This window comes from Metopolophium dirhodum, chromosome 5, assembly GCF_019925205.1.
Source record: "Metopolophium dirhodum isolate CAU chromosome 5, ASM1992520v1, whole genome shotgun sequence".
NCBI classification, from domain to species: domain Eukaryota; kingdom Metazoa; phylum Arthropoda; class Insecta; order Hemiptera; family Aphididae; genus Metopolophium; species Metopolophium dirhodum.
Genome location: NC_083564.1, coordinates 29,587,003 through 29,605,560, shown reverse-complemented (window position 1 = coordinate 29,605,560; position 18,558 = coordinate 29,587,003). Strand labels below are relative to the sequence as shown.

The following is an 18,558-nucleotide window of genomic DNA, read 5'->3' as shown; positions in this document are numbered from 1 at the left end:
TTATTTTAATTTATATTTTTATTCAAATCTTATTTTAGATTGTGGTAAACCATTTATCAAAACCCAAATATTGATCAAAAACGGCAAAACAGCAAATGTTGGAACCGCACCTTGGAATATCGCCATATATAAAAAAAAATCCAATTATGAATTCCATTGTGGAGGATCAATTATTTCTCGAAATTTAGTCGTTTCTGGTAGAATATTTGTACAACAAATTAAAAAAAAAAAAAATGAAAATGAATTAAATATTGTTTTTAGCGGCTCATTGTTTTTGGGAAAAAGGTATGCCATATACAATAATAATAGTCGACGATCTTTACAAAATTGCTGCTGGAAAATATTATAGAAACTTTGAAATTTTTGATAATGAAAATCCTCAAATTATAAATGTAAGTTATTTATAATTCAAAGTCTATAAATAATTTGTATGACATGGTTAATATAAAATAAAATAATTAATGTAAAGGTGGATAGGGTTCATCTGAAAGAAGCTTATTATGGTCATTACGGGCGATATGCTGAAGATATAGCTGTTGTTGTGTTACAAAACAGTGTTTCCTTTAGTAATGGTATTACACCTATATGTATGGATTGGAATGGTGATTACAAAGTATCCAATGGAGATGAAGGAAAGGTTTGTTTGTAGTATTATTTCAATTGTGATTTAACTACAGTGAATAGCGTACCTTTAATTATTATCAACTGTTGTCCATTTGTATGTATACAAATACCGTGAGATTATCCGCTAAAGTTTGTATAAATATTGACATGTTATAATACATAAATAAAAAAGTGGGAAGTGAATAATACCACTCTGCTATGTAGGTTAAAGTGGGTAATTGTAATGGATGGTGTTATTTTTAAATGCAATGACATAAGTATATCATTGATTTGAAAAATTATTCTGAGAGCACAGTCTGTCGAACATTTTTTTTTATAAAAAAAATTTCAAGTATCTATAATTATTAATTTTTGAATTAGAACATAATACTTAAATCAATAATAATTACGGTCAGTCAGACTTCTGGCTGATAATCAACTATCGAAAAAAAACTTCAAACTCTCATAACAAAATTTGTTTGACCACAAAGGAAATTTCCGATATTCATAAAAAACTATTGTGGATTTACTCTTAACTTTTTTTAAGTTTCCATTAAAAAATACTTATGAGGGACCTTGAATTAAATGTACAAGTATACAAGTATTTTGGGACAGCGATTTATCGATGATATTTTTAAAAAAAGAAATAAAATGTAAATATTCTTAATATGCTTATAAATAGCTCAAAAAGAAATAATATTTAGAAAATAGTAGTGTTAACATGCAGTAGAAATTTAAAGTATCTACGGTTATAACTTATAAGTATATTATAGTTATATAAAAATAACTTTGCCATTGCGCGTTGGCTACAATCAATCACGCAACGCGGTTCCCGGGGAGGTTCGTAGTGTCAAAAACCTTAGCACACATACACATCTTACTAACCTTAAAGACTAATAAATGTTTTTCACTACGCATTTGGAAACTAATGTAAATTTTCCAAATTATCCTCTCAAAAATACCGACGAGTTTGACTTTTCCATCGTAATAGATATTGAATGTTGAACATCGAAGCATTATTTCTACTAGAACAAAAGTTTATAAAAAGTGAAAAAAACACACAACATAGTAAATTCAATACATGAATCGCTCTGTTAAAAATGTATATTGAAATCTCAAACTTTTTTTTACTTTTACAGATTGTTGGTTGGGGAAAAGAGGAAAATGGCATTTCAAGTCCCGTTTTATTAGAAACACGGTTACCATACATCGACATGAGGTCTTGCCGGAGCATGTGTACATTTGGATTTAAACCATATGTGACTCATGATAAGATTTGTGCCGGTTCTTCATTGGGTAATAAAATATTTAAACATTAATACTATATTGAAATTATTGATTTTTTTTATAAACTCTACTTTTATTAAATTAATGAATAACATTTTACAATAAATATAAAAATATATAATATATTTCTACAAATAAACTATATTATACAAAGCAAGCCTACCTTTTCGTATCTATTGACTAACCCAATATTGAATCACGTCATTAAAGTTTTTTATGATTTATTGAATTTGTTATTTACTAGTTAATGATCTATAAAATAATAAAATTCAAAGGTAACCAAGCTGGCACAATTGTATTATAATGGGGTAAATCGACATAAGATTATTATTTTAGTATTATTGTATGTAAGACCTTTTCGACTCAAATAGTGTGTATAAAAGTATACTCTTGGAAGATTCAATTTTTTCTGAGAAGATAAAACGATGCTAATAACCAATACTATGACAATTAAATCTTCATTGGGCAAATTTCAAACGATTGAAAGAAAATGATATCATAATGTTTATAGTGGGAAAGACTTTTATTAAATTAAAACAAACTTATAATAACCCACTAAGGTCCGTGAATAGTTGTTCAACATACTGCTTACCAAAATATTTTATTTCTGCATTGAAATTTGAGTCTCAGATCAAAGATAGAAAAGTAATGCTTTGAATATTTTTTATGGGATATGGTGGAGAAACACTTTGGTCGACGCGGTGGCGTGGTGAACAATTTTAATTAAAGGAGCCAAATATATTTTATCCACCCACCCACCCACGCACCAACCAACTCACAACAGGATGCATACCCAAATTTGCTGTTATCTCAACTCGCAATAGTTCATAATTTGGAAGCAATATATTTTACAAATCTATCACCACCACTAACACCACTAACCAAAATATCAACGGAGAAGTGGTTCAAATAAAACTGCCTTGCCATGCCACTGGTCAACAGTTGTCTGCGTCATTTGGAGAAGAAGTGATCCGAACAGGGACTGGAACCTTCATGATTTTTTCGGTTTCAGTTCCGTTTGTTTCTGAAAAAAACTAAAATTTCGGTTTCAGTTTATTTTAGGTTTTTAAAAAATGAAATTTTGAAAAAATATGTAACTTAAATAAGGCTTCAGGTGAGGTTCCAGTATTAAAATTAATTTAAATATTTGTTTTGGTGTGTTTCCAATATTCAAAGGGTTACGGTTCCAATACTGGTTAGGTAGCAGCGTCATCTCAGTTATTGTTAGACTAACCCAACTGCAACCACTTACTGACTGGCCGACGCAACATTTATTTCATGCAGATTTACATAAAATGGTGTCATAGTGGTTGAATGAAGGGAGGTGTAAATTTTCAGGTATTTGAACGTCACACACAGGATTTTGAAGTATTAAAATACAAAATATGCCTATACGGTCAAAAATAACTAATTATGGATATTAAACATTGTTTTTTTTAATTATATACCTATATAAATACATTTAATATTTAGCGAATATGACTTATCTGGATAGCTTTGGGACTATAATAGGTGTGCCGTGTGCGTTTGAGCAGAATATATTGTGTTAACGCGTTATGGTGTCTTTAAGGTTTGTTAGAGGTTTGAATCAGGCCACGGGTGGCATTTTTCTTCGGGCAAGTCACGATGTCCGGAGAGAAGTTCCGCCATCCCCCACCTGGGCATGGCAGATACCTACGGGTGCCCACCAAAAAATCTGCCAAACCAAAACACACGTTTTTTCTAAACCTTCAATTCCTCCCTTAAAAAAAAAAAAACAAACAGTCAATGGCCATAGTTGTTGGGCTTCAGGACCAATAAAAAAAAAATCTATATTTATTTATTTATATAAATGGACTTTAGTCCTATTACATAATATTACACAATCACAGTAAATGTTATGCATGTTGTGTGAGCTCTGATATACAGCTACTTTATTACCCAGCTGCATTCGTATGATTAATTAATGTAGTATAATTATGTATATTTTTTTTAGTTTCAGAACATAGTGTAGATACGAGTGACAGCGGTGCAGGCTTATGCTTTTCACACTCTAAATTGTATTATTTAACCGGAGTAGTGAGTCTCAAGGACCCAGACGCAAATAATTCAATCGTACTTTTTACATCAGTTCAGTACCACATTGACTGGATTCGTAGACTGTATATCGATTATATGAAAGTACTAAATAGTTAAGGTAATGTTATGAACATTATTTATTCCTATTATAATTGTCTGTAAACAGCCTGTATTGTCGAAAAAAGATAATATTTTTTTATTGGTTTGAGATAATATTATTTATGGTATCGAAAGGTATGTTTGAAAGAGATAAAAAGCGGTTACGATATGTTGATAGCCTGGAGTAAATGAAGAGTAGGTGGCTAATGTCACAAACCTTAGTTTTTTTGCAGTGTACATTAATCAATTTATATATTGGCGAAATTCCACTCATGCACTCACTCACTGACTCACTCATTCATCGCAACATTTCAAAAACTACGAATTGTACGTACTTGAAATTTGGAAAAGTGGTTCCTCTAAGGATCTAGATGTGCAATAAGAAAGGATTTTACGATATTTTCATTTTAAAAGGGTTAGAAGGATCTTAGGTTTACGTGGATATTGTAACATTTGTTTGCTTATAAATGGCTGCAATTGGTTGCAGATTGTAATGGTAAGATGCGATGGGTATATGAGGTCGATTACACGTTCAAATAGAGTGGTAAAGAGCAGTTTTCTCCGACCTTCGTAGAAGAAATGTTCCGAAGACCCTGGTACTAGGCTATATTATATCTTAATAGTTAATTTATGTATTAGTAAATACGTGTTTATGTAATGTAATACGAGGGACTATAGGTATGCATTTATAAACTGGTGTCATTTAAGACTGATTAGTGTTTTATTACATGGCCTAAACTCTTATATTTTGTATCTAATATGTAGATAATAATGTTAAATGAAATATTTGTATTGAGGGTGTTTGTACAAGACACCACAACATATTATAGTTTCAAACCATATCTGCCTCTTGCTATAGGCACCTTATCATATATGATTGTAATATAGTACTTGTTCCTCAGTTGTAATGATAATAATGTAAATTCTACTACCCAATGACTATAGTATGTTTAAATCAAGTATAATGAATAAAATATTTTTAGTTCCAGTACATGGTGTTTATGAGCCATGAGGGAGACATCGGTGCAGGATTAAGCTTTTTACACTCTAATTCTTGTTATTTAACCAAAGTAATGATTCTCAAGGATCCAGAAGCAAATAACTCAATCACAATTTTTAAGTTCAGTACCACAATCAATGGATAATTAAGTCTAATAATAAGTAATGTTATGAAAATAATTTATTCGAACTACTGAAATAAATCTTTGTATTTCGTGTAATTATATTTTTACTTATGTGTAAACATGTTATACAGTTCTTATAATAATTCTTCATTTAAATAAATCATAATAGATACCTACATATGTACCAATTTTGCATTGTACTTACATTAATGGTTTTATATTAATTACTATATTATGTACTATGCATTGTATTGACATTGTATTTGACAACAAATATTTGAACGAGTAATTTTATAGTTATATAACTTTTTATACCAATTATAATTTGTCTATATTTATGTTTACAACGATAGATTTGAAAGCTTAGATGATTTAAAACGTTCGCAATTATTATTGATATATCAAATAATGCACAATAAAATAATAAATAATACATCTAATATTAAGTCACAAAGTATATAATTTATTAAATTAGACTAAACATTTAACAACTCAAAAACTACACATTGCAATTCTGATATAGATACATAAAAATGTTCAAGAAAATTGCCACACTTTTGTGTCCAGTCTATTTTGTTTTGTATGTATAATAAAATTTCTCATCACTGTTTTTACGTTCAAGCAATTAGACAAAATAATACACTAAAAACAATTAAAAAAGAATAGGGACTCCATCCCCCTACGTCCCACCCAAATAAATTAAATAATTATCATATTAAATTCGTTATAATATTTTTTTTCCTGTTTTTATTAGTAAAATTATGGTCATACGGCGATATGGATAGGCAATTTGGTTACATTGTGTATATGTTAAGGTGAATGACGACATTTGGTGAATGTTGACATTCACCGAAATTTCTGGTGAATGTCAATTTCTTCTTAGATGTATACATTCACTGGTGAATGTTGACATGCACCATCTGTTTTTGGTGAATGTTAACATGTTGTAAAAAAAGATGAATATCTAGTGATAAAATATTTTTTAGACAGATACCGTAACGTTAAATGCCTAAATGTCTATGATAATATTATATAGATCATTAAACACCGTTCGATTAAATATTGTGTGAACAATATCATATCTATAAACATTTACTATCTTAACGTATGACACGATAACGTCTATACTCCAATTTTAACTAAAAATGTCTAACATTCACCAAAACTCAATTGTGAATGTCAACACTCACCGATAATCGTTGCGAATGTTGACATTCACCGGTGACTGTTGGCAAATTTTTAATATTCATTCAAAATGTTGTCATTCACCTTAACATATACGTTTCTTCGTTATCTCATGGTTATATAATGTTAGGCTGATATAATATTATATTATGGGGGCTTCAGCGTAATCCATTCTAAGGAGTAAAAATAGGCATTTTATATTTTAGTTTATACGTGTGTTTTACATGGTGAGGAATGTGACGAAGTAGTTATAAGTTACTAAGTTTGTAAGTTAATATTTTTGACTTTTGGTATTTGGTCTGTATGCTTATTTTAGATTCTGAGCGAAGCGATGAATGTATTGATTTTACAATGATGTGTGTTTTTTTTTTAATTTTTTTTTATTTTTGTGTCTGTCATCACCTTTTAGGACAGTAAAAGTGCTTGGATTTTCTTCAATAGTAACTTTTCTGATAGGAAAGTGAATCTAGTTGGTACTTTGGGGGGTCAAAAGTAAAAATTTCCCAGTAGTTTTCACAAGCGACGTGAAAAACAAAAGAAAAATTAAGGAAAAACGGGAATTTTTACGCAAAATCTGTTTTCGAGAAAATCGATTTTGGTTTTTGGTTTAACTCTAAAACAAATGACTGTAGGGACATGAAATTTTGACTGAATGTTTATATTAGCATTTTCTATACACCATAACATTTTGAAAATATTTTGACTCTTTTTGAGTTGTTTACGGACATAGTCAGTTTTCAATTTTTTTAGTTTTTTCTTCTAAAAATATCAATAAAATTTTATCTGTTGAGTAAAAATGCTTGAAAATTTAATAGAAGGCTCCTAGGTTATTGTTTCAAAGGCAGATGAAAAAAATTAAAAATCCTTAGTCACAGTTTTTATTTATAAGCATTTAAAGTTCAAATTTTGACAAAATACGGAAAAATCACGAAAAATAGCAAATTATTTTGAGTTGAGAATTCATAAAAATTTTTCTTTTTAAATCTAAGATTTGAAAATGTAATATAAGATTACTCATAAGTTTGTCTACTTTTATCAAAAAAAAAATGTCTAAAAGAAACTTAAATTAAATTTTTATGAGCGTCTGAAATTTATATTTTTACGACATTTGATATTTACTCGATTTCTCATGTAACAGTTTTCTTATTTTATTGTAATTAAAAAACGAATGACTGTAGATACTTGAAAATTTCACCGAATGTTTATATTAGCATTTTCTATACACCATAAAATGTTGAAAATATTTTGACTCTTTTTGAGCTGTTTACGGACATAGTCAGTTTTCAATTTTTTTAGTTTTTTTTCTATAAATATCAATAAATTTTTATTTGTTGGGTAAAAAAGCGTGAAAATTTAATATAGGGCTCTTGATATATCGTTTTAATAGCAGTTGAAAAATATTAAAAATACATATGCACAATTTTTTTTTATAAGCATTTATAAATTTTTAACTTTTATGGCTAAGAATTGAAAATTTAAAACAAGGCTCCACGTATATAAGTTATATATAAATTACTTTATTCACAATAACATCATCAAATATACTTGGTAAAATCATAGGCTGACTGACCATTTTCGCTCAGAATCGTTTTTCTTATACAATGATATTATATCATTGAATTCAAATTTAACACCATCCATTACAGTGACCCACTTGTAACCTACTGTACAGCAGAGCGACATCCACTTATCCACCTTTTTTCTATTATTATTTGTGTGTCATTATTATATTAAGTTTTGTGGGTATGTACAATTGGATGCTGGCTAGGTGATGAGTCTGGAATGTGTAGTTGTTTTAATTGCCTTGTTATTGTAGAAGATTGCGTCATGTGGTACATATCCGTATCGTTTTTTCGATATCTTCTGTGAGATGGTGGTTTCCATATATGGGCATCATTAATGCGTTGATGGCTGTGTACCATAATATTTTAATATTAATGAAGAGTTCTATTTTTAAATTGCGTTCTGATAATCTGCATTCGTTTGTGATTATTATTTTGGGCATTTTCCTTTGAGATGCCACGGTACGATGCAATCGCATTCCTTCTAGGTGGTCCAAATTTGTATTGATTTAAGTTATGTAAATAATTTATTTTATAATTTTAAATTGCGTTTTTAAATTTTCCGACCCGATGTATGACCGTTATTGGTTCCAAATTATTGTATGTGTTAAAGACCACTGTCAGATTGAAATCATCGAACTCAGCACGTCTTAAACGTTTGATTAACACTTTATTTTAACATTGACTCTTTGAGTAACAAAAGATTAACAATCAACAAATTACTAAATTTACAACAGTTTTTGATTACACGGACGTACTGCGTCTTGCTCTGCTCGTTGGCTACTCCTACAATTGTTGTGAGAGTACCTACTTGGATTTATTGTGGGGGGGGGTCAGTGTGACCACCCTCTACATAATTTATAACATTCGGCCATCCGACTTTGTTGGACGCCCCGGCCCAACTTTCGTTAGCTATCACTAATTATTTAACACAATTTAAAATATTAACATATTAACATAAGATATAAAAAAAAAGTACAGGGCTTATTTGTTAAGTAGGTTTAATTAACTAAATAATCCCTTAGATGAGCTGGTCTCTTGCGGACTCGCTTTGGTCGCGTTGGTGTTTCTTCATCAGGAGTTGAAGTCTGGGTTCCTAGATGTTGCACCTCTGTGTCCTGTTCAATTTCTTGGTCAGTACTCAGAGTCCCATCCTGTTCAGCGTCACTCTCCTCTGATTGTTCATCTTTTTCAGAAAAACGCTTCAAGGCACTAACATGAGCAGTTGTAGCATACAAATGCCCTCCTGTGTGGTGTAGGTCTGCCAGTTTGTATGTATCTCCAGCGTTCACTGCTGTCACTACCATCGGTCCTCTGAACTTTGGTTGTAGTTTTGTTGAGCTCCCAGTCGACACTGGTGGTCTTCTAAGGTACACTATTTCTCCCAGTTCCAGTGACATATGTTTACGGTGCTGGTCATGTCTCAATTTCCATGTTGCCTGTTTTTCTGCAATGTCCTCGCGCAACTTCTGCTGTGTAGTTGCTGGTTGCTGGTATACAGGAGTTGTGTTTGTCAGTGTATCGAGTAACCCATCTGTTTTAAGTGCATCATAACCATATACAGCAAAGAATGGACTTACTCCAGTGGTTTGGTTCGGTGCGGTGTTCAAGTTCAATTCTAACTCACTAAGGTTTTTATCCCAGGTGGCTTCATCGCCCATTTGGGTGGTAATTGCTCCTAATAGAGTAGAATTAACCCGCTCTACTTGACCATTTGCACGGGGGTGGCGTACTGATACTGCATGGTGTTCTATACCATTGGTTTCACAATACTGGTTGAAACATTCTGACTGGAAAGCTGTTCCTCGGTCTGTGATGATCCGCTTAGGTAGTCCATAGGTCAGCGCAAATGTTTTCAGCTGTCCTACTACTACTCTTGATTGTATTGTTTTTGATGGATACAACTTAACAAACTTTGTTAAGTTGTCTACCAGCACTAAAATATAAGCATTTCCCTTGGAACTTACTGGAAATGGTCCCAGGTGATCTATGTTGACTGTTTCAAAAGGGCGATTACCAGGAGTTATAGGGTGTAGCATGCCTGCTTGTCTCCCTCGCAACTTCTTATATACTGCACACTCTGGACACATATTGATATGAGCTTTTACGTATCTTCTCATACGTGGAAAATAATAGCGCTCCATCATCCTGGAGACAGTGCGTTCGACGGCAAAGTGCCCGCTGAGGTCGTGGAATTTGACTACTAGACTTTTCCTCATTCTCTTAGCAACCATCCAGAGCTTTCGGGGTCCTGTTGCTGACTGCACCAATCTATACAATAAACCATTAATTAATTTATAATTTTGGGTTGTTATCTTACTAGCTGTCGCCTGTTTTAGTGATTCAATGATCTCTCGTAGCTCTGGATCACTGTACTGCATCCCTTTAGTTGCGTACACACGTTCAGTTTTTGTTTAAAACTTGACTGAACAGGCCTGGCCGTTCAGGCAAGTCCTAACGTATGTATGCAAAAACTGAAGGCTCGTTCAGTCCTGGGCGCGGCATGAACTGAACTGGTTGTTCTTGATTTTTTGAATTGGCGCGAATGACCACGTGCATATATAAATGAATAATATATTGAAACTTTTATGAAACTCAGCTTATTAAACTCAAATATTATTCATCAACTATTATTAATAATATAATTAAGATATTATATCAGAATTCGAGTAAGTACAGATATAATAATTATAAAACTATTGTAAATGATTATCTTCAGTATTTTAAATTATAATAGTAGTATGGACTCTCGAAATTGGCCACAAAAGATTCTGAGCGAATTCATTGAACTGTACCGAGAAAACCCATGTTTATGGAAAGTTAAAGCATCAGAATATAGTGACAAAAATAAAAAAAACGATGCATATGATGTATTACTCGTCAAACTAAAAGAGATAAACCCAAACTCGAACAGACAAGACGTGGCAAAAAAAATTAATTCATTACGCAGTTGCTTCCGCAAGGAGTATAAGAAAGTAGTCGCATCAATGAAATCGGGCGCTGGTACAGATGATATCTACAAGCCCAACTTATGGTATTTCGACTCATTGATGTTTCTCAAGGACCACGAAATGCCAAGATCGAGCATCGGTAGTGATTGTCCAGAATTCATTGATACTCTTAGTCAGGTAAATATATTAAGAACTTATTATTATACTTATTACTTGTATAGTATATAATAATTATATAAGTTATAACAGTATAATAAAATTACAATATTACCTAGATAGAAAGAATTTATTTTTAGTTATAGTATCAACAATTTTTGATTTTGATTATTTAAAATATTATTAAATATAAACGTATAATCTAATTGTTTACAATATTTTATTACGAACTCAAGTTATCATTACCAACATATTTATTTTTAGAATTTAATGATTATTTTAATAGATCAATGGGGGGTAGTACAAATACGACACAAGTATCACACGACACAAAACAAATAAGATAATTTCCTTCTCGTCAACATACTGAAATTATATTTTATAATTTATAAATAATAAAAACAAAAAAGAAAGCTTAAAGTAAAAATGTTTCATTTATTAATACGTTTTTAACGTTTTAACTTCTTTGATAGATAATTAAAAAAAAAAAGATAGCCTACGAGTATTGTTATTAATCATTAACAAATACAATGTATAGTATAACTATAATATAATATTACGTACAGGCATGTAATATTATTATACAAATAATAATTAAACTAGAATAACTTGAATCTTAATTATAAACAAAAAATATATATACTATAACTAAATACTAAATTAAATTAAAATAATAATAGAAATCCTGAATTTACAATAAATGTATAAATGCATACATCAAATAACAATGTCGATAAATAATATTCGGTGTGACCATTTAACAAAGTAATTATTTTTTGCAAACAAGATATAAAAATAAAATAAAATAAGTGTCTTGTATGGAGAATGTAGTATAATGTTGATATTTTTTGAAAAGTGTTAAAATAAATAAACATGTAGGTAATAACAAAAATTCGCAATAAGTATAAGACATTTTTTTTTAGAACAACGATAGCGATGAAGTCAGTCAAGAATTTCAGGAAACAGATGCAAATTTACAAATACCTAGTCCTGTTTCTCCATGTCTTATAACTAATAGCTCATTGACCAAAAATAACGATCGTAAAAGAAAAAATCATTCACAAGAGATGAATATCAAGGCTGATGAAGTGTTAACTTTAGTTGGAGAGAAACTTAAGTTTTCAAATCCTGAAGATGCCCATGATATTACTGGTAAAAATATCGCAGGAAAATTACGAACTTTAGACCCCATGATGAGAATTTATGCAGAAAAAATAATTTATGATGCCTTGTTCGAGGCCCAGTTGGGCACCTTAAATAGATATGCACGTATTGAAATTCCGCAAATACCAGATCAAAATGCACCAAAATCAGCAGTCAACAACTCAATTACTGACAAATCCATACATATCTCAGGTACATCATCGCCATTGTTTTTTCAAGGTACTGAACAAAATGTTGAGCACGTCTATCAAAATCTACAGCCCGCACAATCGCGCTTATTTTCAATTTCAAATCTAATTGATGAAAATCAATCATACAAAAACGGACAAGAAACACCAGGAAATGATGTAGGCGAGTTCTTGTATTTTAAATAAATTGAAGTGTATTGCACTTATCAGTTTTTATGTATTTTAAAAGGTATAAACTTTACAAGTCATAACGGTTTTTATTTACTTTGAAATCAATTTTTACGAAAGTTAATGGTTTTTTTTTAAATTTTTTTACGAAAGTTAATGTTTTTTTTTCAATTTTAATATGGAAGTTAATGTTTTTTTCAATTTTAATATGGAAGTTAAATTTTTTTTTAATCATAAAAAGTAAATGTTTGTTGTTTTTATACCAAAATACGTTAAATAAGTAAATTAAGATAAGTTTTTTTTAACGTAACTAAAATTTAAACTTTTTAACTAATAGTTACTCTGTTAAGTTGTTTTTAATAAAATTTAATTTTAAAAGGTTGAATTTTTTTTATATGTTATTGTAAAGTTTTAGTTTTAAATATTATTCGGTATTGTTGTTTTTACTAAAACATTGTTTTAAATAGTGAGATTATTAGTTACCTAATTTATTAATCCTTGCCTGCTGTTACGCGATTATGTTGCCATGCAACACACCCTTCTTCATTGAAATACTTCAAAAATATTTCACGTACTTCCTTGGCTTCTTCTCCAGCATGACGGTTATGTCCACGTTGTAAATTCGTTAAAATAAGTCCCTCTTTATCTATATTTATATTGCCAGAATTGTCATTATATTCATTAGACAACATAAACGAATCTTTACAATTTCTTCGTAAAAAATTATGAAGTGTGCAACAAGCTAACACTGCTCTTTCAATATTTTCTAATTTCATGTTAATAGGAGTATGAAAAATGCGAAATCGTGCAGATAAAATCCCAAAGGCATTTTCTACTACATTTCGAGCTCTTGATAGCCGGTAGTTGAATACTTTACGTTCATAATTTAGTTCCTTTTGATTGTATGGTTTTAAAAAATTTGGCTTTAATGAAAAAGCCTCATCACCAATAAAAACATAAGGTAAATTATTTTTACTTCCTTGAAATTCACACGGAGATGGAATATTTAATGTGTTATTTTTAAGCTTATTATAAAAATTTGTATTTTCAATAACACCTCCATCTGAGACACGACCATTAGTCCCGAAATCACATAATATAAATTCGTAGTTGGCGTTTACAATCGCCATTAAAACTAAACTAAAGAATCCCTTATAGTTGTAATAAAACGAACCACTTTTTGGAGGACAAGCTATGGACACATGTTTACCATCAACTGCTCCCAAACAGTGAGGAAAATTCCATTTTGTCTCGAACTTTCTTGAAATTTCTTTCCATTCATCTTCTGAATTTGGAAACTACATAACGTTAAAAACGAACAAAATTAATATTACATTCAACAACTAGATCGACAATGATATAAATAATTATATGAAAATAAAAATAATAATTTACTTTTAAATAATCTCTCCACAGAACTTTACAAATAGCAGTACAAGTTTCAGGTATTATCTGTCCAAGTGATTGCGGTGATATGGCTACAGAGTACTTTAAATCTTGCATACTTCTTCCAGTCGCCAAAAATCGCAAGGTTGTTGACAGCCTCTCGTGTGGAGTGATAGCCGTTCTCATTACAGTATCCTGTTTTTTTATAAGTGGTGTTACCAAATTTAAAAGTTCGATGTATGTGTCCTCGTCCATACGCAAATAGTTTCGCCAGTCATCTGGTTCTAGGCGTAAATCGTTTAATAAATTTACATGAGAGTAAGTGCTTCGTTTTTGCAACCAATTTTTGACCCATTTTGAGCGCTTGTTTGACTTGTTTGGTTCATACTTCAACTTTGTATAGCACGCAATAGCAGTCGAAATTAAACACAAATCGTCGTTCATCATGAAGTCGCCACACTTAACTGATCAACGATACAAATCGTGTGTAGTAAATCACGAACTCCGACTTACCTGAACACACTTACTTTAAGTTAAGTTTGAACTGAAGACTGAACGTGTGTACTCAGCTTTCAGTTACGGCTACACATACTTCCAATCGTTCAGTGATCAGGTCGTCCAATGTGTCTGAGCTGTCTTCAGTAGGGGCTCGACTGAGAGCGTCCACATGTGACATAGCTGTCCCGGCACGATGTCTCACCTCCACGTTGAATTCTTGGATTAGGTCAAACCAACGAGTTATCTGTGAGTTGGTCGACTTAAGACTATTCATGTAGACAAGTGCTTGACAATCAGTAATGATAACGACGTGTATCCCAATTAGCCAAGAGCGCATCCTGTCAAGGGCCCACACGATCGCCATGAGCTCCAGCTTACTTGAGTGGTAGCGACGTTCCGTCTCACTGGTTTTTTTACTGTAGCAGTGCACTAGACGTAGTTCTCCAGTCTCGTCTCTCTGCAACAGCATGCCTGCTAGACCGTTACAAGATGCATCTGTATGTAGCTCGGTCGGCCTGGTAGCATCAAACAATTGCAGTACTGGTTCACTAAGTAAATCTAACTTAATCTGTTCAAATGCACTCTGTTGTTCTGGTCCCCATTTGAACTTTGTTTCTTTCCTTGTCAGTTCAGTAATTGGTCGTGCCTTTTCTGCAAATTTCGGTACGAAGCGTCGAAAGAAACTAGCTAGACTCATGAAGCGACGAACTTCATGTTCGTTTTTGGGTTTTGGAAACTCTTCAATTGCCCTCAGTTTCACTACTCCGGGACGTACTCCATCAGCTGATAATTCGAAGCCCAGACATTCTATACTTTTCGCAGCAAATATACATTTGGTTGGCCGTAATGTAAGCTTCGCGGCAACGAGTGCTTCTAGAACTTGACGTAGGCGTTCCTTCATTTCCTCCCAGTCCCTGGCAGGTATGAAGTAGTCATCGAAGTAATTTATGACTATTCGATTCTTCAATCGTCCTATAGCTCGGTCCATCCCCTTGGTAAATTCAAACGGGGCATTTTTCGACCCAAATACCATGCGAGTAAATTGACCTGTTCCATCTGGTGTGATAAAGCTAGTCAATGGTTTTGCAGCGTCAGTCAATGGAATTTGCAAGTAGGCGTGGGCTAAGTCTAATACGGTAAACATTCGGTAACCCGCCATTTGTTCCAATAAGTCATCAATGTTTGGTAGGGGGTAGACCTGTTTCACAGTTTGATCGTTTAACCGTCGATAGTCCACGACTAACCTCGACTCCCCTGACTTCTTACGCACTAGAAGTACCGGCGCAGCATAGGCTGAAGTTGAATCTTCAACAATACCGTGATCTTTCCATACCTGGACGTGCCGTTGAATTTCTTCCCTCTCGTTCCTAGATACACGGTATGGCTTGGCGGCAAACGGTTCGCTCCCTGGTTTGATGGTGATATCCATGGTGCCTAGATCAGTGCACCCTAATTCGCTCATATTTAATGCAAAGCAGCTCCTGTACTCGTTCACAAGGTTGAGTAACTCGGTTTGTTGCTCTGTGTTCAAACACTCCGGTTTCCGGATGTCGTCGTACGTAAGTGGACGGTTAAGCGGCTCCGCTTTCACCTGCGGAAATTGTGCTACTACTGCCCGTCTGGCGAGTATGTCATTAGCTTGCACTTCCACAGCGTGTTCGGAGTCGTTTTTCACAGGTACCTGTATCTGGACCTCATTCACCATTGCTGTCACTACATCCACGCAATTAGCTGCGTTTGGTGTCGCGTACAACCAACGCACCCTCAGCTGAGCAGCTTTCGTTTGAAGCCGCCTGAGTGAATGGAAATGAAATGGTATTATAATAGGTAAGTGAGTCTCCATGTTTAATGTAAGAAATCTCTGGCGCTTCGCACCACGGTCGACCGATCAATAGATCAAGTTGGTGGCTGGTGTCAGGTACTATATATATGACGGCTGCCGCGAGAGTTGCTTCGTCGATGCTCAGGTTGACTACAGTTTTCCCGATCGTAGTGGTTTGAGCGTTCGCGCCAAATCCCACAATTGTCGTGTTGTCAGGCTCCCAAATCAAACCGCATCGCCGTCCAGCACTTTCTCGTAAAATGCATACCGATGAACCAGAATCAATAAGACCGGTCATGGCGTGCACACCATTTAAACATACTTGTTTTTCATGCAAGGTGCCACCACTGCGTCGATCAGGTCCTATTGACGTACACATTGTGCTTTTGTCCGCGCTTGGCTTTCCCTCTTCTTTATCTTTTACCGTGCAGGATTTGTGGTGTTTACCGCCGAACCAGTGACATGAGGTGCACTTATCACCATTGCGTCGAGACGAAGGACAATCACGTCGGCTGTGCCCTGTCTTTTGACAATTCCAACAGCGCAATTTATTTTCAATAGGCACTACGCTTTTTTCCTTGTCTCCAGACGCGACAGTACCAGCTGTAGTGACGTCGGGCGGCTTCGCACTAACGCGTTTGTCGACTTCTCTGACAGTTTTTGGCCGCCACGGAGTTTTGTCTACGCAGCTATTTTCCGCACGTCCCTTTTGTACGCGCTCGTATGCCACGATATCCGCAAGAAGTTCATCCGTGTCCATATGCCTGGCGGCTAAGAGGGTCCGCGATAATTCGTCCGACCACAATCCTAATAATATTTGTTCTTTGGTGTCTGCGAATGTGAGATTAACTAGTTTGCATCGCCTCACTTTGTTGTGGAAATAGGTGGTGGTCGATTCGCCCTTTATCTGTATTCTGGCTTGCATTTGTGCATATCGTTGCGAAAAACTTGTGTCCGCTCGAAATGTCTTGTTGAATAGCGATTCAAATTCTGCCCACGTAGCGATTACATCGATATTGCTCAGGAACCAGTCGCGAGCTGCTCCGATCATGTGCCGTCGGGCCATTTGCAACTTCAGCGAATTGGGCCATTTGTGAAGTTCCGCGGTGGTATTCAGATTATTCAGCCATGCGGTAGCTTCTCCACCGATCTCACACTCGCCGTCAAAATCGCCAACAGTGTGAGATAAATCTGGCATAATTTGATACGAGTTGTTGATACTCGGTGCTTGGATGACATTGTTGACTAGCAAGGCTAATAATGACTGCAGCGTCGGGTCATTGCCGATCGAGCCATTGCCGATCGAGCCAGTAGACGAATCACCCGACGAACCGTTTGCTTCATTATTCATGACTTCGTCGTTATTAGTTATTACACCCACGAACTCGCGTATTTGTGTTTGTCAACAACAAATGACAACGTATAGTGATACTGTGATAGGATATCAACAACAGTGACAGTGTTGAGTACGTGATAAGTGATTCCGGTTACCAATTACCGACGGTACCACGGTAGTCGACTAACACTTTATAACGTGCGACACTTTACCGAAACGTCGAATGGTTAATGGCGCATAACCTCACTTTCCCGTACTTACTACTTTACGAAACCACGATGCACGCACGCTCGAATCCCACTTCTGAAAATGTTAAAGACCACTGTCAGATTGAAATCATCGAACTCAGCACGTCTTAAACGTTTGATTAACACTTTATTTTAACATTGACTCTTTGAGTAACAAAAGATTAACAATCAACAAATTACTAAATTTACAACAGTTTTTAATTACACAGACGTACTGCGTCTTGCTCTGCCCGTTGGCTACTCCTACAATTGTTGTGAGAGTACCTACTTAGATTTATTGGGGGGGAGGGGGTCAGTGTGACCACCCTCTACATAATTTATAACATATGTGTTTATTAACGTAGAAGGTAGACATATAATATATTACAAATTGCACGGAATTTGATTTTGCACTAGGTATGTCCTTATAGTGCACATGGCATTACACAATAAAGAAATGAGGTAACATAGTTAGAAAATAATATAAATTTAATGGAATAAAAGTAACAACTACAATATCTATAAAATGAATGACAATAATTGTTAGGTAGTAGACATGTTTATAAGTGATGTTATCATATTATGTGGTGTATTTAAGATTTTTACATGATATATTTTAAATAATTTTAAATGAACATAAATAAATAAAACAGTTAAAATATATGTGTTAAATCAGAGAATATTATGTTTAGATTATGCTAATGTATATAGTTTGAAATATTGCTTGAATTTTTATGTTATATA

At 33.6% G+C, this 18,558-nt stretch overlaps 4 protein-coding genes across 5 annotated transcripts in view; 3 read left to right on the top strand and 1 right to left on the bottom strand.

Moving 5' to 3' along the window:
• Positions 1-5,622, top strand: part of LOC132945688 (uncharacterized) — a 90,697-nt gene extending 85,075 nt beyond the window's left edge. The window contains exons 23-28 of the mRNA XM_061015452.1: positions 39-197; positions 262-392; positions 470-637; positions 1,743-1,899; positions 3,866-4,066; positions 5,031-5,622. Coding sequence (XP_060871435.1) covers positions 39-197; positions 262-392; positions 470-637; positions 1,743-1,899; positions 3,866-4,065 — 815 coding nt within the window. The 3' untranslated portion in view covers position 4,066; positions 5,031-5,622. The remainder of the gene's footprint in view (positions 1-38; positions 198-261; positions 393-469; positions 638-1,742; positions 1,900-3,865; positions 4,067-5,030) is intronic.
• Positions 1-18,558, top strand: part of LOC132944160 (uncharacterized) — a 49,850-nt gene that overhangs the window by 5,777 nt on the left and 25,515 nt on the right. The gene's annotated exons all lie outside the window — the stretch shown is intronic.
• LOC132944162 (uncharacterized) lies at positions 10,493-12,567 on the top strand. 2 transcript variants are annotated; one of them, XM_061013368.1, is made up of 3 exons: positions 10,493-10,587; positions 10,659-11,046; positions 11,949-12,567. In XM_061013368.1, the coding sequence occupies exons 2-3, from the start codon at positions 10,660-10,662 to the stop codon at positions 12,561-12,563; spliced, it is 1,002 nt and encodes a 333-aa protein (XP_060869351.1). In that variant the 5' UTR covers positions 10,493-10,587; position 10,659; the 3' UTR covers positions 12,564-12,567. The 2 variants fall into 2 exon arrangements, with proteins under 2 accessions (XP_060869351.1, XP_060869350.1); XM_061013367.1 differs by lacking the exon at positions 10,493-10,587 and having other exon boundaries at positions 10,624-11,046.
• LOC132944161 (uncharacterized) lies at positions 13,029-14,496 on the bottom strand. The gene is made up of 2 exons (XM_061013366.1): positions 13,941-14,496; positions 13,029-13,843 (listed from the first exon to the last, which is right to left on the bottom strand). Exons 1-2 carry the CDS (start codon positions 14,376-14,378, stop codon positions 13,037-13,039), a joined length of 1,245 nt encoding a protein of 414 aa, XP_060869349.1. The 5' UTR covers positions 14,379-14,496; the 3' UTR covers positions 13,029-13,036.